This window comes from Pezoporus flaviventris, unplaced genomic scaffold (genome assembly GCF_033815535.1).
Source record: "Pezoporus flaviventris isolate CSIRO_AGI_PZ_B2104156 unplaced genomic scaffold, CSIRO_AGI_Pfla_v1 ptg000036l, whole genome shotgun sequence".
Taxonomy (NCBI): Eukaryota; Metazoa; Chordata; class Aves; order Psittaciformes; family Psittacidae; genus Pezoporus; species Pezoporus flaviventris.
In genome coordinates, this window is record NW_026892584.1 from 9,088,683 (window position 1) to 9,111,078 (window position 22,396).

A 22,396-nucleotide genomic window follows, 5' to 3' on the forward strand; every position below is an offset into this window, starting at 1 on the left:
TTGGATTTGAACTTTACACATTGCTGGCAGCGCTACTCCAGGGATTTACTTCTTGTTTAGAGCCTCTCTAAAAATAACCAGTGGGCTATGTTTCATTCAGTGTATATGTGTAACCTTGCGAGCTTGCCATGAAACTGAAAAATGTTAAGCCCTGAGCAGAGTGTCATTGGTAAGTAACTATCAGGCATTTCTGTACATTTGGACAAGTTTAACCAGCAGTTACAGCCACAGTCAAGCAATCCATTTCTTGTCATATGCCTGCGATTTACGGCTTTGTTTAAACATCACAGTAAAAAACAAAAAAACCCACCAAAAAAAAAAAAAACCAAACAAACAAATAAAAAATAAAACCCACAACACCCTGAAAGCCAACTTTGCTATTGTCATCAGCTCTAAATATCTGATGACAGATCAGTCATTGTATTCTCTCTTAGGTGACTATTAAAGAAGGAATTTGTGCAGCTCTTACCTCTTAAGCAGGAAAAAGAAAGGGGGAACAGCTAATTCCATGGGAATGTCTCCCACTCCTTTAGTTGTGGGGGCCTTAAAGGTCAATGCCGCATGGAGAAGAGTGAGTGGCTTTGTGTCATGAGGAGAGCAACACTACACTTGTTTCTCCTTCCTCCTGAGGCAGAGGCATGTTCTGAGCCTGCTGTCTCATCCAAAGCCAGAGGGGCAGGGCAGGTAGCAGCCAGGGGGATTCAGTCCTCATCTGAGTTCTTGTGACCATGGTGGGTGGTGAGTCAGTGTCGAGGCACAAGTACACTCCGTGGAGCAGGCCAGGCTTCCATGGATTGGAGGGGACTCTGAGGCAGGAGTGGCCCCTCAACATCTTCATTGAAGTCCAACTTTCTAATGGTCTCCCATTGATTTCAGTGTGGGCAGAAAACAGTCCAGCCTATAAAGATCTAGCTTACCCCTTTCATTTTTTTCATTAAAAACAAAATTTAAATGAACTTAAGAATGTGTTAATTCATACTAGAATGAATCTGGAGGGTCTCTATTACAGTTTAAAAAATGCCCCAGGTTAGTTTGAAGCCTATATCACTAACTTACAAAAACTAAAGAGACACAGTTGCTTCACAAATCAGTATCTTGTACATCAACAGTAAACTTTTCACTGCCTCCAGCACACACTCAGGCCTACAATGTGAAAGATTAAAAGATGCTCTTGTGAAATACTACAGACCTTGCCATCCCCAGACTCTGGCTGTACCTGGCTGTAAAGCTGACACGGCAGAGTGGACATGGGGCGCTTGCACTCAACCATGTACATGCAGTTCTGTGTGAAGTCATGTATATTGCATTTCACTGATTTATTTTAGCAATCCAAGTTTCCACATACTGATGTTAATGTTACAACAGAGAACAAGCATTTAGCACATCCCAAAATAGATGGATGGATGAAGAAGAAAAAATATTCACAGATTTCCTATGCAGATCCCACCTTTTCCCCACTCATGTCAGTGAGAAAAGTCCGCTGGAGTAAGGCCAAAGAGCGTCTCTGCTGATAAATACACATTTAAGTTACAACTGTATTTATTTTTTAACTTAAATAACAAAAAAAATGTTCCCTGTGCAATTTCTTCCTGTCTATTTCTAAGGTAATATATTTAAAACAAATGCCTGGAGTTACTCTACTCCCCTGTGTATCAAGAGGACGGCATGTTACTGACAAAAGTATATCCCAGTCTGTGGGCAAATATTTCGAAATATTTTGGTTCAAAGCTTTAGTTTAATTCCAACAGTGGTAGAGAACATAAGCAGAGCTTAGGAACAGACACAAGACTGATACAACATTTGCAAACTTTGGTTCTTAAATTTGGCTCCTGAAGATGTGTTTAGGTATTTAGGGCTGGTCCTACAAGACAAACTGCAGTCCAGCTTGGTCTACAGAAGCACTGCAGCGTGAGCTACAAACATACACCAATAGCCTGAAATCATCAGTTTATACCACACAGGCTCTAGTTCAGTATTCTGCACCTAAAGACACACCACCTGATTTAAAAAAAAAAGTGAATCCCACAGATTGCACTGACATGCAGAGCCTGGGAGAAGCTGGGGGTTTCTGCAAACCAGACTGATCCTTTCCCAGAGCTGCCTTGGCAGGACAATACAGAGGCTGCCTCAGCATGGGCTTGGAGCTTTATACTAAGTGTTAGGATTGTCTGATGTTTCCTATGGAACACTACTTCCAAAGGGAATAGTCATACAGCTATGAGGAAAGAAAAAAAGAAAAGTAGCTGTCTTTGAGCATGAAGATAAGTGTGTATCTTAGGAATTTGGTTTGATTTTATTTGGTAACTTCAGAAAGCCCTACTGGGGCTGCATAACAAATCCAGTATCATCAGTTTATCTTATTCAAAGTATTGTTATGGAAAAAGTGAAGAGGAATAGATTTATACCTCACTTATATATGCTAAGTACTTTGATTTTAAATTTCAACAGGTCATTTGCAAATATGAGAATGAAGAGGAACCTTTCTTCACTTTCAGTATTTCACAACAAAAAAGTGCAAGTTGCTGTTTCTTAAAAATAACGTTATACACCATTTTCCACATTATCATTGAAGCTGTTACAGGATTTTTTCACATACTGAAACTTCAATTTTAGGTAAGAGAAACATAGGAACTAATCTTGGTATACTTTTTCCTCTTAAAATTTTTCACCCCTGTATCTAAATATATTGAAGATATTAAGCTGGCAGTTGCTTTGCACCAGATGCTGCTCTTTTATACACAAGATAAAAAAAAAAAACACTGAAAGGAAAAAGAAAAATAATTTCCATTTTACAGTTGGTATCTTGCAGAGACATTTGAAAGGGTCAAACTGTGCAAAGGGCTCATTTTGCTCATAAAAATGGTACTATCTGCAGAACTACATCCAAAAGTGGACAAGCAAGCATTTGTATTTAATACCACCTGAATGTTATAGAGAAGAAATTAATATTTCCCTTTTGTTTAACAATTTTTAATTTGTTCCTTGAAATCAGTGGCAAAACTTCCAACTTCAGTGGGAATAGTTTCAAGGTACTGCATGTAATACTGTCTGGGATAGCGTTCACGTAGCAGTGCAAATCCATGACAAACTCCTTGCTGTGCCCCTTTGCTTATGCTCTGCTCACTGACCCATTACTATCACAGCCTTTGGATATGCTGATCCCCTGAGCACAATGACTCTGAATAAGCTTGCAGGCTTTAGTGCTAACCTGATCTCAAAAATACAAACCAGGAACTATCCCCGTAATAACTCTGAAAGTGTACAACATTTCCAAGATACGTGTCTGACACGGAGCCTGTGGCAGGAGGAGATGGTATGAAGGTCATTGTGCATAACTTGCATATGGCAATCTTGGCTTTGCCAACAGTGGGTAAAATGGTCTTCTTACAGTCAGAGTGCAAATCTTTGACAACACGATCTACATTCAGTGTTTGTGAGTGGGGGATGGAGCTAATAGGCATACATGCGAAACGTCCCAGAGATCATCTCATGAGGCATACCGGAGTACCTCATTAAAACTATTTACTAATGCTTCTCAGCTTGCCCTCTCTCAGCCTTTCAAATCACTTGCTTTCCAGTAAAACTGTTGAACAGTCATGACTTTTTCTCCTTGATCTATGTAACATGCTCCCTTCTCAAAAGGTCTGTTGCACAACTGGGAATGTCATTAAGTGGAGACCAATGTGTCTCCTTTCAATGTTTGAGATTTCAGGGCTAATGAAGGAGAGGACAGTCCCTAGTATTATAGAAGAGCCTCCAGATAGTCCTTTCTCACCCAGGTCCCTCCAGGAATTGGGAACACGTCTGGCATAAAGCCATTTGGGCCAGTAGAAGGAACCCAGAATCTTCCCTGCCAGCCCAGAAATCTACCTTTCACCTACAGAGGCACTTGTGAATAAAGACCTTAAAATTGTAAGTTTAATAGTGAAAACTGATCTATCCTGTAACCAAAGGGCAATAGAAAACCTCCAGGTTTTCCCAGTAATACAGTCAGCATGGCATTGAACTCACATTTCCTTTCTAAAACCTCAATAAATTTTATCTTCTATATGCATCTTACAAGAGTGGTATTTTATGTAAGACTCAAAGAATAACCCCACATTCATCAATAGGGAAGCAAATACTGCATATGAGGTGAAGCTTTCCACTATTTATTAAAAAAAGATATTAAAAGCTCTGACAGACAATAATCCACTTAATGAGAAGATTGAGGAGACTGGAATTGTGGTTGGAGTGTTGTTTTTTTGCTTGGAGTCAGATTCACTCAGAGGTGTGTGTCTCAGCACAGTCACCTAGTGCTGCATGTCCGTGGTTGTAGAAGGGACAAGATCAAGGGACCAGATCTGGAGATGCTGACTAAAATCATGGAACTGCTGAAATCCTCTGAAAAACTGACCTCCCTAAATCAGTTGAACTGACCTTGAGACGGTTTTTTTGGTCCAACAGCAACATCTGCTGGATAAGACGAAAATTTCAGTTCTTTCTGAAATTCCTGGTGAATTCAATGTTTTGTATTTTCATCTTTCTATTATGGAAAATCTGTAGATGGGGAAACAGCAAAAATATTCACGGTCTTCAGGCAGCACCTAAAGCCCCATACACTAGGAACAGTAGGAAAAATATGAGGGAAAAGCCAAGCTCTTCCCCACCAAGAGCCTTTTACAGAAACAGATTGAAAATTGTAGGAATAGTATGGGATTTTTTTATTACTGCAAAAATTTGGGGGTACCACTTTATTTTTCTTTGCTTTAAGTAAAAAAGAAAGACAAAAGGTGAGAGAAAGTATAAGGTCTTTGAAGGCGTTGTATGACCTGTGCTGTGAGCAATGGTCCTAGGGGAGATGAGTTGCTTAGTAGAAGGCAGGTGGCACAGATGCAGAGGAACAGATGATGACAGTGGAACTATTATGCGATTCTCTGGTGGCCAAGTCCCTCAGTATGGTGTAAATCATCGTGGCATGCAAGGTAACCCCCACCTAGCATGCAGGTGTAGAAAGAATAAGCTGAGAAACAGTCTTGCATATTTGGCAAGACCATTTGGAGGCACACAAGGGAGAGGTAAGCAAGCATAGAGGCAATATACCTAAAGATTATCTACCTTATAGTTTGGCCATAAAACATTCCTTTCTTTCAAATTGATGCTGTACTTCTGAATCGTAAAACAAATGTACTTGACTGACTGAAAGACGAAACCTGGAGAACTTATTTTATCTGTGGCTTGGGATTCATGCCCTGTGAGGACAGAAGGATCCTCATGTTTCAGTAACAGCCACTGTGTGCAGAACTCTGTGGCTGACTGAGTGTGGGGCCAGGCCATGTTTTTCACTGACAATTCATCACATTTGGGAACAAATGTCCTGCAAGACCCATTAATGTAAATCATGGCCATTTTCTTACATGTGATTCGTTTTCAAGTCAGGGGTTTCTACTGTCACAGTGAGGCAGACTAGTACAATCCTGCCATTTTCAAGAGTTTATTTTTAGTCAGTTGCTTGCAGAAAAGAGTCCCTGGGCCTGTACTGGTAAAGCAATACCCCTTTGTTACAAATGTCTTTACTTGGTCTTATGCCACCTGTGGGTTTCCTGAAGCTGAAGCCTAGACAATCCATGTGCCTATGAAATCAAGAGGTACATTTTATTGCTACTCGCTGCAGTGTAAGTGGAAACTACATTATTGCAATCAATAAGCAATATGTATGGGGTTTTCTTTCCAGACCACTGGAGGGCAGCATAATTCCTTTAGTGTGTATGTATGGGTTGTTGGTTTCTTTTTTCCCTAAACTTTTATATCCATGCCTTCCTCCATTCAGGTACAGAGTATCATTTCACACCAAGACAACTGAAATGAAAGAGTTGAATTCCTACTTAGTGTAAATTCATCATTCTTATTGGCTGTTGACACAATATTGGTACAATTATCTGTTGGAATTAGCACAGCAAGTCCAAATTCCTGGCTTACAAAGATGTGCTTCTACATGAAAAATCCCACAGGCTTTTGTGCCTGTATAAGTTATACATTGCCTAAAGTGGGTTAGGATGAAGACTATCTTATAGTAAAGCATTATACAACAGTTAGTAGAGGGAGTACTGTTCATCAAACAGGGCACGTAATGCTCATATTACAGATACAATACCATAGAAACACAAATGTATGCAGGGAGGAACATGTCTTGTACTGGTCACTTCATTCCTTTTGGAGGAGAAGCACAGTATGTGCTGGGCACACATGCTTTGTGATCTCAAAGGCTGTCCTCTACAGAACTAGACACTTGAAGCAGCCTGCAGTTTAAAGCCAGCTGCACAAAATGTAGCCCCAAACATGCCTTTCAAAAGCTCCACAAATGCCAATTACATTAAACGATATGAGAAAAGCAACAAAGTAATGTGCCTAATTAACAAAGCTAGAGATAGGGCCAGCCATTTAGTTTGAAGTACTTCCAAGAGAGATGTTAAAGCCAATGGCCAGACCAGATCTGGAAGAAATAAATTAACATGCTGGGTTAATATTTCAAGCTCCGTGGCAGTAAAAAGTGCATGTGGTGAGGGGAATCAAAGGTAAAAAAATCGCAGGGTACTATTTTGTTTGTTTGTTTGCCAAGGACACTTCAGCTTTTGCCGTTTAATATTCTTCATGGTATGCTAGAAAATATGCAAGAAGTCATAAAAGTATCAGCATTGCATCACCGGATTTCCTAAATTTATCTTTTCCCCACCTGTTAAATCTTAGCTCAAGGTCAAGAGAAACCACTACTTTGAGTGAACGAATTATGGGGCAGACACATTCACAAAAATACACTAGCAGTTCTCTTTTATCTTTAGCACTATGAACAACCACAGCTTAAAGATTCCTCTCACCATAGGACGTCTCTGAGAAACAAGTTCTGGTAGCTTGTTCAGAGAATGCCCTGAACATGGCTTTTGTTCCACAACAGGTTTTTTGCCCTCATAGCTAAGAACTGAGTAGCTGTCTGGTTTCAAATCTTAGATACCTGTCATTGGTTTAGCTCAGGCCATCACAAACTCCCAAGTTCCAGCAAGTACTGTGGCTTGAATCTTTTCCAGTACTCATCTGCTGGCAACTGTTTCCATCTGCTCCTTCTTGAATGGTTCTGCTTAGTCCCTAGGGAAGAGCAGGAAGATTGTCAACGCACTGAACTTGCTTGTTGGGATCTGGCTGCTCATGTTTTACCTGAATCTGTCATTTCACCTTGTCTGCTCTGTGGCCTTTTTTTCTGCAGTAAGAATTCTGAGTGCTGCTGTGCATCAAAAAAAAAACCAAAACTCACTATTCCTCAGATGTGGATGATGAAATATTATTCCTTCTTTTAAGTACAAATAATTATTATTAAAAAGAGAGATGGAAAAGAATTATCTGTTCACTTAATCCTTACAGCTGCTATGTATGTAGTGATTCCTGCATGCATGTTTTGTAGCTGAAGCCACATATCCTTTATTATGTATTTGCTTTGTGGTGAGTGAAGGCATATGCCCTTCAAGCCCTCCAGAACCACAGCCATTACCTGGGGGCTTTATTTGTTTGGGGTTTTTTTCTTTCTGTGGTAAACCACACAATGTAGAAAGAGAAGGAAAATCAAAATCAACATCTATTTCCATGTCTTCTATTTTAGACACCAGCGCTTACATTTCCAGACTTGCAGCTGAACCTTTAGGAACTTTGGGTGATTGAGCAAGTGCCTACATAAGGCTCCTCTATTAATCTGTCCCATTGTTTTCTATGCACTTGTTAACTTGCTATCAAAAGACTAACATTAATTGCTCAGAGTGAGTTAAAAGATTTTACTTCTTCTTAACCAAGATGACTTGTTTTATATTTTTAGCTCTGAAAATTCTAATTCATATTTTGATATATCATCTCTAGCCTGATTTCTAACTGGACCAAATCCTCTTCAAATCTCTTAGGCCTTCAAACAGGTGTGGCTGAAAATGAAAACTTTTTTTTCTCCTTCCAAAGTACATCGAAGTACATCCCTAAATACAAGCAACGTTCTGCAGATCACAGTATCACAGTATCACAGTATGCTAGAGATTGGAAGGGACCTCGAAAGATCATCTAGTCCAATCCCCCTGCCGGAGCAGGAACACCTAGATAATGTTACACAGGAATGCGTCCAGGCAGGTTTTGAATGTCTCCAGGGAAGGAGACTCCACAACCTCCCTGGGCAGCCTGTTCCAGTGTTCCGTCACCCTCACTGAGAAGAAGTTTCTTCTCAAGTTTAAATGGAACCTCTTGTGTTCCAGTTTGTACCCATTACCCCTTGTCCTATCATTGTTTGCCACTGAGTAGAGCCTGGCTCCATTCTCGTGACACTCCCCCTTTATATATTTATATACACTAATAAGGTCACCCTTCAGTCTCCTCTTCTCCAAACTATAGAGACCCAGCTCCCTCAGTCTTTCCTCATAAGGGAGATGCTCCACTCCTTTAATCATCTTTGTTGCCCTGCACTGGACTCTCTCCAGCAGCTCCCTGTCCTTCTTGAACTGAGGGGCCGAGAACTGGACACAATATTCCAGACGGGGTCTCACCAGGGCAGAGTAGAGGGGAAGCAGGACCTCTCTCGACCTACTAACCACCCCCCTTCTAATACACCCCAGGATGCCATTGGCCTTCTTAGCCACAAGGGCACAGTGTTGGCTCATGGTCATCCTGTCGTCCACTAGGACCCCCAGGTCCCTCTCCCCTACACTGCTCTCTAACAGGTCATTCCCCAGCCTATACTGGAACCTGGGGTTGTTCCTGCCCAGATGCAGGACTCTACACTTTCCCTTGTTATATTTCATCAAGTTACTCCCTGCCCAACTCTCCAGCCTGTCCAGGTCTCGCTGGATGGCAGCACAGCCTTCTGGCGTGTCAGCCACTCCTCCCAGCTTAGTGTCATCAGCAAACTTGCTGATAGTACACTCAATTCCCTCATCTAAATCGTTGATGAATATATTAAATAATACCGGTCCCAGTACTGACCCTTGAGGCACTCCACTAGTTACAGGCCTCCAACTAGACTCCGCCCATAGACTACAACTCTCTGGCTTCTCTCCTTCAGCCAGTTCACAGTCCACCTCACTACCTGATCATCCAGACCACACTTCTTCAATTCAGCTGTGAGGATGCTGTGGGAGACTGTGTCAAATGCTTTGCTGAAGTCAAGGTAGACCACATCCACCGCTCTGCCATCATCCATCCACCATGTTATTTCCTCATAAAAGGCTAAGAGATTGATTAAGCATGATTTCCCCTTGGTGAAGCCATGTTGACTGCCCCTCATAACCCTCTTATCCTTGATATGCCTTAAGATGGCACCAAGGATAAGGTGTTCCATCACTTTCCCAGGGATGGAGGTGAGGCTGACCGGTCCATAGTTACCCGGGTCCTCCTTCTTGCCCTTTTTGAAGACAAGTGACATTTGCTTTCCTCCAGTCCTCAGGCACCTCTCCCGTTTCCCAAGACTTGGTAAAGATGATGGAGAGTGGTCTAGCAATGACTTCCGCCAGTTCCCTCAGCACCCGCGGGTGCATCCCATCCGGACCCATGGATTTATGGATGTCCAGATTGCTCAACTGGTCTCTAACCCATTCCTCATCGACTAAGGCAAACCGCTCCGTTGACCTGACTTCATCTAAGGTCTCAGGGGTACAGGGCTCTTCAGGACTGCCTGCAGCAGAGTAGACAGAGACAAAGAAGGCATTCAGTAATTCTGCCATCTCTGTATCTTCTGTCACCAGGGCACCCATCCCGTTCATCAGTGGGCCTACATTGCCTCTGGTGTTAGTTTTGTCTGCCATGTATTTGAAAAAGCTCTTTTTGCTGTCCTTGACCCTTCTCTCCAGGTTTAATTCTAAGGATGCCTTAGTCCTCCTAGCTGCCTTCCTACATCCTCTAGCAGCAGCCTTATATTCCTCCCAAGTGGCCAGCCCCTCCTTCCATGACCTGTAAACTCTCCTCTTCCACTTGAGCATACCCAGCATTTCCCTATTTAGCCACACAGGTCTCCTGGCCCTCTTCCTTGACTTCCTACGTGTCGGGATGCTCCAATCTTGAGCTCGGAAAAAGCAATCCTTGAATGCCAACCGTCTTGGGCCCCTTTACCTTCAAACAGCCTTGCCCATGGGATTTCCCCTAGCAATTGCTTGAAAAGGCCAAAGTTTGCCCTGCTAAAGTCCAGGGTTGCAATTCTACTTGCTATTCTACTGGTCCTACCACACAAGATCCTGAATTCCACCACCTCGTGGTCGTTGCAACCAAGGCAGCCCTCAACCCTTACTGCTTCGACCAGACCCTCCTTGTTAGTGAGGATGAGATCCAGCAGCGCTCCTCTCCTGGTTGGCTCATCCACCATTTGCAGGAGGAAGTTATCATCCATACACTGTTATCATCCATACACTGATCCTCCTCAGTTTTAGATTGGGGAGGGGAGAAATAGTAAGACAGGCAATATAACATAACACTGAAACAAAGCTGAGGAAGAATCCATTATCAATCCAAATGCAATCATCTGGATTTCTTCCTAACTAGAATTATATGTATTTGTGGATATATAGGAAAACCGCCTCCTAAGCATACATTCAGGAAAACTGACAGTACTTTCATTGACCTCCCACATCACCTTTTTTGTGGTGCACTGTCCTTTTCAGAATACATCTCTCTGCCTGGATTATGCAGTGATCAAACTGGGCTACAGAAGCACAGCACCACTGTAGTACTTCTGAATAGAGACTTGTCATATCCTGAAGGTTCTTAAGGGCTTTGGCCTGATAAAGCAAATAAGAAGCTAAAATACTTCTAAATATATAACAGAGAATGCAATCTTTTTCTCTGCTTTTTAACAGGCAGGATGCCTATGAGCTAGAGAGTAATTTTAAAGGAACCTGTAGAAGTGTATTTCAGATTTTATTGCGGTCTGAAAAATTCCATAGAAAGAAGGCCTTTATTGTGGTTTTGAGAGCTCTGCACCCCTTTTCTCTCACGTCTTTGCAGGAAAGACAATAAACGTGCTATTGGGGGCTCTCTTATATGGAAGGAATCCACGCAAAAGCACAGAAAAGTCTAGTTGTGGAAGAGAACAGAACATATCTGAAGTAAGATACACTTACGATTTCTTCTTGGCCAACTCTAAACATCTTGTGCTACTTCAATCTTTCTCTGCTTCCTCATTATTCCCAACCCCTTCTATTTCTGGAATACCTAGAGGCAAGAAGTACAACTGCAAAACCTGGCAGAATCCACAGATGAATCAGACTGAACCAGTAAACAATGACTAAAAGCTCAGTGTCTGAGGAACAAGCATATCACTGTGCTTCTTAAGCTAAACCGTTTAAATACAAACATGCTGCAAATCCTATATGTTAGCAGCATTCCCAGCCACAGTCTGGAGGGCAGGTACACTTTTGTACAGAAGGCCTTCCCAGGTCCCGGAAACTGGGTAGAGCATCTTCCAGTTCCCTGGAGAGCATAGGCCATTCATTGTATCTCGGAAATGGAAGGCTGAGGACAAGCTAATAGAGGTGCCATTCTTTCACTACTTGCCTGGATGTAGCACTCAACACCTCATTTAACTGGAACAAAAGGCTGCTGTTACTATTGAGCCACAGGCCCAGGCACAAGCCAGGATCAGGAAATCTGAGTTCCCAGCACCTGGCCCAAGATTTGCATCAGAAAGTGGATTCCATTCATTCACACTTACATTGCATAAGTCCTGGTTATTGACAAAAGAAAGATAGCAGATTTAATCCTTAGTAGCAATTATTAAACTAGCATCACTGGAACTATTATACTTTATATCTCTTCACATGGAGCATACAAATAATTACTTCAAAAGGATTAAATGTCATATTTCATGGGACTGGCTGCATAAATATTTACAAAGCTAGAGAACACCAAAGAGTTACTGATTCATGTCAAATATTGAGAAGCTGGGTTAATCAAGGGATTTAAGCAATGCTTTAAACCTTTGAGTCAGCATTATTGAGACTTATTTGAACTACTCTTACCTCTCAACATCCAAAGTTTTACAAACCATTTATAACAATAATGATTTACAGGCTATTTTCCCATCTGCTTGTCTGGGAACATTTCAGTCACTAGTGCAAACTCAGAGTAGGCTGGAGAAGTAATAACAGCTGTGGAAAGTGAATCATTCAACAAGAATAAAGTTCGCATTTCAGTTAAAAAAATAAAAGAAAGAAAAGTTCTAATTATTTTTTTTGTAGGAAATGTTTTAATTATTTTTTTATGTGCTTAAATGAAAAAGAGATACTTGAGGTGCTGAGAACTGCATGCCTTGTTCAAGAAATGACTAGCACCTCCTGCTCTGTATTCTGTATGTAGTATATGTGAAATGCATATGTCTGATCTATGTGTTTGTGTCTGTTGCTATGTTCATGCACCTGCAGATTGGCTGAGATTTTAAAAACATAGTGACAGCATTAGTAAAGCTTTGTTTTCAGAAAAAAAGCTGACTTGGTCATTCTCAGAAAGTCAAGGTCATTTTAGGACTCCCCCAAACAAATAATCTAATAAAATAAAGCCAAATCATTAGTCATTTCTGAAACTCTAGAGTACATGGTAGGAGTTCAATAGGTCAGAGCTGTGTGTGCTCCTTTACTCTCTTACAAACGCAGATTTACAGCCTTCAGAATGACTGCAATTAGCTCATAGTAACATGTATTTAGCAGCTTCCCTAAGCATGTTTTTTTGTTATGTGTTGACATGAATCTTCCAACAGTCTAAATTGAATTTTCCTTGTCAGCAGCTGCTTGTTGTGCTAGATCACACCTAGGTCAGCAGGAAGGTGACAAGAGACAAATCTATACCCTTCCTATAACTAGATTGTAACAAAGTGGTACATTAACCAAGCTGTATGCCTAATTTCAGTTACTTACAGTAGATTTTTCTGTGATTTAGCCCCATAATTTCTTGAGGAACAATTATTTCTGTTTTGGGGAATGCCTTGTCAAAGACAAATCCTGACACTTTTACTACAGCCTTGACTAGAATACCATTTCTGTAGGTCCAAAAACTCACACTGTTTCAGATCAGTGTACGTACTCCAAGAGAAGCGGGACCCAGACCAGCTACATGCTGGATTCAAGCAGGTGCTGGGTGTAAGACAGACAGCTCAACAGCTGTTTGTAGTGCTTACTGTCCCTCTTGCCAGGAAGGAGCAATCTTTTCTTTCTGTACAGGAAAGGCAGTTTCCCTACAAGAAACCTTCATAGTCCTTTAGCAAGCAGCAGGACAATTCTGCCAACACCTTGCCTTGCTCAGGTGCACCAATCTAGTCATCACATTTACTCAGCTCCAACTCCCATAAAATTTCAGCAAAACCAAGCATATTCAGATGGGAGCTTCTTAGTGGAGTAAAGACCAATGATAATCACTAACATACAACAATATTACTTCCATTTTTTTTCCAGTGCAACTTCCATTTATCACAGTTTGATATGCATCTGTGTAACACTGATATTTCTACACCAGCACTATTTCTGAGGGATTATAAAGGATTTGCAAAACAAAAAGAACCTTCACTCACAAATGCTAGCCCAGTGCAAATGGATGGAGAACAAAATGCAGCCCAGCAGACAGAGCATAGTAGATGTTTCTCAGCTCACAGCAAAGCCATGCAACAGTTGAAGAACATACATAAAAATGAAGGAGATATTCAAGCAAAACTTAGGTAATTAAGAAAAAAAACCCTAGCTAGATCTAGATTAAAGTTCAGGAACTAGAATTCAGTTATCACTTCTGCTGCTCTAGCTGCTCTCATTAAAAACAGCATGACTTCTTTGAATCAGGCTTTGGGCTACACAGCCCTTGAGACCTGCAGCACTTCTGTGACTCCCTCAATCAACTTTAAGCACCAACAGTTTTCTCCTCTATTCTCATTCTTTCAATGGAAGGCTTTTGTCCCACTATTGACAGTTCTAAGGGGTAAATCTAACCTTTCAGAAAAGTAATATAATCTATGCAACTGCAGCTTGCTTTTTTTTCTAAATGATTTTCAAGGACAAAATGAGTACATTGTACCCTGAAATGCACCTCAACTTCCCATTTGAAGACCTCAAACCAAATGATTTACGTGAATCAATATTAACAGATAGAGCAATTCACAGCATGATGTAATCTAAAACTGATAAAGAACTGCACTGAAATACTGTTAAGTTGTCATGAATTTGATACAAGAGAGCACAGGCTGAATTCTAGCATTCAAGCATTGCAAAAGTGGTGTTCCAGCGGTAGCTGCCTTTTGTTTTGAGATTGTAACTGTTACAAATAGGTCTCTCCCTCTCACGTTCCTCCAGCTTTAAAACATTTTGGATGTGCTCCCCAGTTGCACGCAAAGTCACAGGTTCTCCGAACATCTCTTGTCCCTCTTTATGCTGTTGCATTTGTTAGGATTGAGCAACAAGTTTTACATAATAACCCTTTTCTTTGAATATAAACTGGATGATGAATTCAGACCTAGGTTTAAATTTCAGGAGTGAATGGTTCATTAGTTGTCACCTTTGTTGGTATCCTCACTAGAAACCTCAGTAAATGAAAGGCTAAAGTGGTGTGCAGAATGAGATAATCTTGGTATACTAGTGAAGCCTCAAAACCTACAACAAAGCTTCCCTATGCGCTTTCTGTGCCTATACAACAGTCTGTGATTTTGATCTGTTAATCCAGCATCTTCCATAAGCGGTAAAATGTCTTCATAGGAAAAAAAAATCACTCCAAAGTTACAAGTTACTAAATTTAGGAATATTAGGGAATATACACTCAGTCATCTCCCACACTGAGAAGAAAGCTCCTTGGGAGTTAGATTAGAAATCACTGCAGTTCTTAGCTAAAGCAGTAAGCAGAGAGCAGGGGGATTAACAAATGAATAGCAAGTGAACCCACAAGCTATTTTTTTCTTTGCAGACATAATTTAGACTTCTGTCTGAAAGACAACCTACCTTTCATTGTATATTATTACTCTGAAGCATAAGGCAACAAAGGTGATCCCAGGAAACCAGATACAGAGGTGAAAGAAGGACTTACTCTTCCTGTGTCATCAGAACACAGGAGAGAGTGGAGTGACCTAACACGACTGATAAAATTAGTAAGAGGACTCACTTTATTTTTCTGCTACGCAGTAGTTTAGAAACTAAAATAGATCTATGGCTTAAAGCTATTCTTTCACTGTCATCATTAAAAGTGTTGACTTAGAAGAACAGCTAAGGTTATAAGTAGACCCAATGACTCTAACAGGACTGCTAAAAGTGCATATATACTCTCCTGGGTAGTAGCTGTGCAACTGGCCTCTCTGAAAGCTCCCACAAAGGAGGCCTTTAGAAAGGCCTTTCTAAACTCTACAGCTTGTGCCAGGTTTTGGTCAGCCCAGCTCAAGGTGGATGATCATCAAAATCTCTCACCAGTTGTGAGAATTAGCTTAGGAGATAAGATGTAATTCCAAGGCCAATGTTTTCCAATACATTTAAGAATTTCTAATAACATCACTTGCTGCTGCTGCACCAGAATCCTTTTTCAGACTGTGAACTATTTGAACAACCTACCAACTCCACGCCTCCCACAGAGGTGTCCAAGAACTACCGCTTGGTTTAATTCTTTTTAGCAAGTAAAACTTAGTAAGCTTAGAGCTTCTATCGTTGTGAATGTGACCAGAAAGATCCACTGGCCTAGGATTTACATGTCCTTAAATCTCTTTCCTGGGTCACCTGCTTTCCTCAGCCTTCATAACTTAAAATGACAATAGATATCACAGAAAAAAAGTAGATAACCCCTGGACTTACACATTGGCCTTCGCATTAAGTCTTTCCTGCTTAACTTCCCTTCCCAATGTAGAGAAGACACTCATCAGGGAAGTACAGAAAAGACTGCTCAGTTCATTGATAAGGGATCTAACCTTTTAGTCATTCTTTAATTTCATTCATTCTTTAACTCCACTGAAGTCAATGGCATTGCATGAGTGACCAAAAGCATGGTCTTGCCTCTTCAAGTTACTGTATTGTGTCTAAGTCTAAAAGCATAGAGGAGACACACAGCTATGCTGAAACCAAAAAGACTGAACATGGGTTATGGCTGACTGGGGCAAGCTAATCTGTACATTCAGCTCACGTACACGGGGGGTATGTATCCATTATAGCCTTGGAATTCTTTGTAGAGTGAGGGGAGATCCTTCGGCATCCCAGCACATGAAGATGGAAGCTTATAGCTTAAGATATCAAATCTGCTTAAGCAGATTCTGCAACCAAAAAGAATCTTTAAAAATGTCAACTATAAACCAGAAAAAAAATAGTTGTAATATTGTTATTTTTCCATAGGACTAAGGGAGTAGAAGTACCACTATACAGTTTGGGATTAACCAAACTTCTGTGAAAACTTTTTACCCATAAATTAGATCTTTGAAAATTATTTGGTGTGTTTTGTCTACCATAGTCCAAACATTAGCAATTATGGATTATTTTTTTTTTTTTTAACTAAACCAGAATTTTATGTCACTGTATGGCAGGCTTAAAGCAAAACTTTGCTGATACACAGCACCTGCTGGGCTGACTTAAAATATTCGTTATGTATAAATCAGGAACTGCCTATCTGGTGGTATCAACTACCACTAACTAATTAAACAAATGCAAATCATGCTGTAATCTACAGTGCAAAACAGTCTTTGTATCTTCCGGTGCAGTTATGTTGTGTCAGGATCCTTGTTTAATAAGTATATTATTTTTCTAACATGCTCCTCTCTCAAACCTCAAGGTAAGCTTCAAACACAAAGTTATCTTTCATTTTCCACATCAAAATAATGTATGAATTTCATATTTCAATTTGTATTTCTAAGAGAGCTTCCCATTTCAGCAGCTGTCTTGCTCTGGATCTCACAGTTTCTGTTTGATGATCAGTCTCTGCCCTGAGGCCCTCTCACATGTGTTTTGAACTATCCAACTCTTCCATGCCTACCAACTGCTCCTTTATCAATTACAGCCTTAGTATGTTCAAAGAAACCTCACAGGTCACTTAAGCATGGCCTTCTCACCCAAGCCTGTGAAAACTACCTTTAAACAAGCTTGCTGGTTTTAACATATACTTTCAGATGACTTCTAAGGTCCTGTATTATGGCGTGGATAAGTCACTGATGTGGAATAAGGCAATACAGAAGGCAGGAGCTGAAAACCTGGGAAATAGCCTCTACAGCTGTGGATGTGACATGAAGGACACATTGGCCTAGGATTCACAAGTCCTTAAAATTCTTTCCTGGGTCACCTGCCTTCCTCAGCCTTTGTAACTCTCAGAACCTACCCTACAGTGCTTTCCTGTTGATCCTTAGATCTGTTACTATCAGAAGTAGTACTTACTACGATTACAAATAATGTTCACTTGTGTTATTTCTGTCAATGAGTCATCATTCTCTTTTCCTTTCTTAATACCAGGCTTGAGTTCACAGACCTGCCCTCACTTCCCTTTCTGCCCTCTGTCTGGCAGTTCTCAAGGATTTTAGATAGCATTTCTGTGCTTGTGATTCTCATATTTCCCCCTCTGTCATCAACCTTTCTGCCTCTGCCTGGCATCTCTTCCTGGAGATTTTGTCATCAATATATGCTTGCTGAGGTACAAGGTTGTGTTGGTTTAGCTTCACTTTCCCTTTTCTCCTTCACTACTGGCAGCAATAACATACCCCATTTCCACTATCCCCCCTCCCTTTCCCATGAGTCACACACATATCCTGGGCCTTCATTCTACCCCTCCAGCTTCAAGACCAATCATCGTTTTCATAGGCAAATCTGCTGTTTAGGCCTCTTTGGTATACCCTACCACAACTACTGCAAAGTTCTTTTCTCTATACTCCAAACATAAAATGCTCCTTTGCAACCTGAGGAAGATCAAACACCTCTCACAAACCTGACCACGTCACTTACTCCTTAGCAGCCCTCCACTTGTTTTTCACCTACTGTCCTACTTCAAGGCCCAACCTAACTGCATTCCCCCAGTCTACTCCTCTTCTGTTGAGACCCGTGTTGTCCCCACCACTTCTGCACTCCAGCAGTATTTCTCAACCACATACCCTTCAATCATTTCTCCACCTCATCCTCTTACGGTGACACAACCTCCCATGATTCATCGACAAAGGCTCGGCTTTCCAGGCTCTTTCATAAGCCCACTCATCCTCAGATGGTGTCAGCAAATAAAACACAGAACATGTCTACATACCTCTGTTACTTCCCTTCCACGCCACCATCTCCCTGATGCTCTTCAAGCTACTTGCAAGGCAGGAACAGGTTTTCTGTAGATGTGAAACTGCTCTTGGCACTCCTTATGAACTAATAAGAATAAAAAAGAATAAACAACATGAACACAAATCACAAACCCCTACCTACCAAGTCAGGTTTTAGGGAAGAAACAAGTGAACAGTAGGAAAAATGGAAGAAAAGATGGATAAAAAGAGCAGGTGTGTGGGACCACATAAAAGCACGATGCAGTAGGCCATTCAAACCCCATCCCTGCTCATGGTGGGAGGAATTTGTGTCTAGGGGGATGCTGAATTTTGCCCTTCAGTGAATCCAGTCCAGGAAGGACGACAACAGCCATGACTGACTTCAACAGTGCTAGACAGGGCTACTCCAAGCAGGGCACCACGGGCAAACCCAGCGCTTCCCGACGGGGATCTTAACTCGGTGCGACCATCGCGCCGCTGAGAGGAAGAGGCCGGTTACTCAGGACGTAAGCGGAGGGCGCCCTTGCTCCAGCCAGGGGTACTGGAGCAAGGGAGCCCAGTCCCGGCACCGGTACGGAAGTACTCGAGCTGGCGGCCGAGGGGCCGCTGGGGTCGGGGAGGCGGCGCCGCCGGCGCTAGGACCTGTGGAGCTGCGGCGGGGCGGGAGCAGCGCGCCTGCGCGGCGCTGCCCGGAGAGCGGGCGAGCTGCACCGAGCCCCCCGCCGGCAGCGCGCTCCACCCGGCCGCAGGGGCGGAGGCGGCTCGGCGGGAGGGCGGTGCGCGGCGCTGTCCGTTCAGCACCGGCGGGAGCTCCCGCCCTGCTCCGCCCCGCCCCGCACCGCCCGGGAGGGCGCGGGCACAGCCCCGCCGTACCCCCGCGGCGGCTGCAGCGGCACCCGCGCCCCGAGCATCTGCGGGCAGCGCCGGCGCCGCGATTTTCCTCCCTTTTTATTTTTCCGTGTTTTTTTCCCCCTGTGCTGTTGGCCACGTCCAACCAGGGAAGGGCCCTCCCCCTCCGGCACGTCCCCGCGCCCCGGCACCGCAGCGCCCGCGCTCCCGGAGCATGGCCCCCCCTGCCCCTGCCCCTCCGCCGCGGCTGCTGCAGCTGCCGCGGCCCCCGAGCGCCTGACTTCAGACGACGGCGGTGCAGCACCGGGAGCCGCCGTCAGCGGCTGCCCCTCGGAGCGGCTACAGGAGAGCCGAGCTCGCGAGCCTGGATCGGGGCTCGGCTTAGGCAGTGACTGCCGCCGAGCAGCCGTCCCCTTACGGGCTTGCTGCCTGCCGTGCTTGCTTGGATGATTCTGCGACATGCCTAATAAGAGACGAGATGGGCCAGGGCGACGAGAGCGACCGCATTGTGATCAACGTGGGAGGGACTAGGCACCAGACCTACCGCAGCACCCTACGCACCCTGCCCGGCACGCGGCTGGCCTGGATCGCTGAACCCGATGCCCACAGCCACTTCGACTATGACCCCCGCACGGATGAGTTTTTCTTTGACCGGCACCCAGGCGTCTTTGCCCACATCCTGAATTACTACCGCACTGGCAAGCTGCACTGCCCCGCGGACGTGTGCGGGCCCCTGTATGAGGAGGAGCTGGCCTTCTGGGGCATTGATGAAACCGATGTGGAGCCCTGCTGTTGGATGACCTACCGGCAGCACCGTGACGCCGAAGAGGCTCTGGACAGCTTTGGTGGGGCACCCCTGGATAGCAGTGCTGAGGACGGAGACATAGATGGCACCGGAGACTCTGGTGATGGTGAAGAGGAGCTGGAGATGACAAAACGCCTAGCACTTAGTGACTCCCCAGATGGCAGGTCTGGGGGCTTCTGGAGACGGTGGCAGCCCCGCATTTGGGCACTCTTTGAGGATCCCTACTCCTCCAGATATGCAAGGGTAAGCTATGCAATCAGCATGCTCATCAAAACACTCGAACCTCCCTTCACCCCCACTTCCTCCCAGCATCATCAGGGTTATCTCTGCTGTCACAGCTGAGCAGCCATCCATGTGTGTGGCCATATATAAATCAGGCATGGGTCATGGGGACATAACCCATGCTCTCAAGCAGGCCCCATGCATGCGGCACGAGTGGACACCAAGGCGTGAACTCGTACACATATGTGGGCTTCAGGAGAGCCTTATTTTCTAACAGGCTCCTAAAAATCCAAAAAGCCAGGGGCAGGGTCCCATTCATGGACCAGGGAAATCTCCATTACACCAGGTAATTTCCCTCCCTGCACAGATTTTTACAGTCAGTCATCCCCCAGTAAAGACAGACACCTTGTCTCCCCTTTACAAGATGGAGAAAGGATCATGGGAGCAGGCATCCCCTGGGCAACCAGGGGATTTGGAGAGTTTCTCAGCCTGGACTGGAAAGGGAGCCTGTTCCTTTCTCTTTTCTCATACATACCAAGTTAAATATTTATGATCATGCTTCTCTGAGAATGGGTAATTCAGTTGTTCACTTTCCTCCTCACTCTTTTCCCTTGTGGGAAATGCAGAGTATTAATCAGAGGAGGAGGTTCATTCATGTAGAAGGGACACTGTGTTTGACGGTTTCTTGCCTGGCTACTGAAGGACAACTCCTCCCCTCCTCAGCCTGCAGTTGTTTTGGAAAGTGAATGCACACTGGTGCAGTTCACAGCATAGCTGTGGGTAAAGATGGTCTTTAACAGTCACCCAACTCCTGTAAGTAGGTACCTGTCATGCTATTACATATGAGGAAAATTACATTAATTAGGGCCCGATTCTGCTTCTGAAGTCTAAAGTAAAGCAAACCTTTACTTCGGGAACAGCAGCAGGATTCACCCCCAAGGTAACCATATTGATAAGCAAGAAAACAGATAGGATAGTGCCTTTGCGAAGAAATTGGTTTGTGTAGATTTTACTCCTCTTTTAAACATACCTTTGTTATGGCATAACTGCTGCCAGACCTCAGTAGGGATGAGTGATGCTTCGGTGTGGGAGGATGATCAGTGTTCCTGAGGAGTATCAAAGAAGTGAGATCAGATTAGGGAGCAAATTGGACAGACAGAGGAAAGAGAAGTGGAAATGCAGAGAGCAAGGACAGGGGAGCTGGTTGTGTATGAATGGGTGGTGGAATAGCACTGCTGGAGGTTTGAGGTCTGAGCAGAGATCTTCAGCTGGGAGCCGCTAGGTCTGCACAATGAATGAATGGGGAAAGCTGGACCAGAGCCTGGAGTTATATCTTGGTGCATTTCTACAGATTCTTGTTTGCATACCCTTTGGAGACTTCCTCCCTGAACAAAGAAGTTAATATTTTAAATGAATTCCTTTAAACAGCATAGGGGATAAAAGAATAATAAAATATTTACCATGAGATGAAAGGTTGATGCTGTTGAATTGCAGCTTTCAAATCCCTGATTTCTGCCAAGGGAGCATGGAAACTGAGGGAAGGCTGGAGGGTATCCTTCAAAAGGCTTAGTTAGCTTCCTTTAATCAAGCCCAATGTTAGCAGGCATTGATTTGAATAGCAGATCTCTGGTGTCCAGGAATCTGTTGGTAAAACACATTTCAAGTCAAAGCAGTGTGCTTTTCCAGGATTTTCTGAAATGGTCCAAAAGGCAAAGGGATAATGTTGTGCCAATGAAAAGAACACAGAGGCTAAAAACCCTTCTGCTTGGAAGCACTGTGGAATTTTAGGTTGGAGGATAAAATCTATAACCAATATTAAGAGTCTTTGTGATGTACAAGCTGGAATTCTAGGAGGATATAAAATCCATTTGCTAATTCTTTATGGGTATTTTCATTTAGGAGCAGGCATTTTATAAAGTGATTTGGTTTGTGTTTTTTTTCTCACAGTGGATGTTACACTGTTTATTCACAATTACATGTGTGTACCTGGTAGAATTCAACCCTTGATTTACCTTTAACTTGTTCTTTCCTTAAAGTATCATTAAACTAGAGAAATATGAATTCTGGTCAAAGTTGAAGTGTATTCTGAATATTTCATGGCTTAAATATGATTCTTTAACTTGTATCTATGGAGACGTAGGCCTATATGCATTAATATTTTGCATGAAGGAAGATGGCTTTCATCATCAACACATGCATATACTGTCCATTAAGAAGACATTATAAGACGCTTAACATTTTCTAATAAAAGCCATATGTTATGGTTATGGATGTAAAAAGAGATGGGAGGTTGATTTATGCTCCTGTAACCT

At 43.1% G+C, this 22,396-nt stretch overlaps 1 protein-coding gene and 1 long non-coding RNA gene across 8 annotated transcripts in view; one reads left to right on the plus strand and one right to left on the minus strand.

The window, feature by feature from the left end:
* Positions 1-6,966: 6,966 nt before the first annotated feature.
* Positions 6,967-18,939, minus strand: LOC133274177 (uncharacterized). 2 transcript variants are annotated; one of them, XR_009745052.1, is made up of 5 exons: positions 18,851-18,939; positions 13,157-18,314; positions 11,987-12,134; positions 11,109-11,181; positions 6,967-7,119 (listed from the first exon to the last, which is right to left on the minus strand). It is a non-coding gene; the product is annotated as an uncharacterized LOC133274177 (long non-coding RNA). The 2 variants fall into 2 exon arrangements; XR_009745051.1 differs by lacking the exon at positions 18,851-18,939 and having other exon boundaries at positions 13,157-18,842.
* Positions 18,940-19,420: 481 nt separating this feature from the next.
* Positions 19,421-22,396, plus strand: part of KCNC1 (potassium voltage-gated channel subfamily C member 1) — a 125,129-nt gene continuing 122,153 nt past the window's right edge. For all 6 annotated transcript variants that reach the window (XM_061463007.1, XM_061463011.1, XM_061463008.1 and 3 more), the window contains exon 1: positions 19,421-20,105. In XM_061463007.1, the coding sequence (XP_061318991.1) occupies positions 19,536-20,105 (570 nt within the window). In that variant the 5' untranslated portion in view covers positions 19,421-19,535. The remainder of the gene's footprint in view (positions 20,106-22,396) is intronic.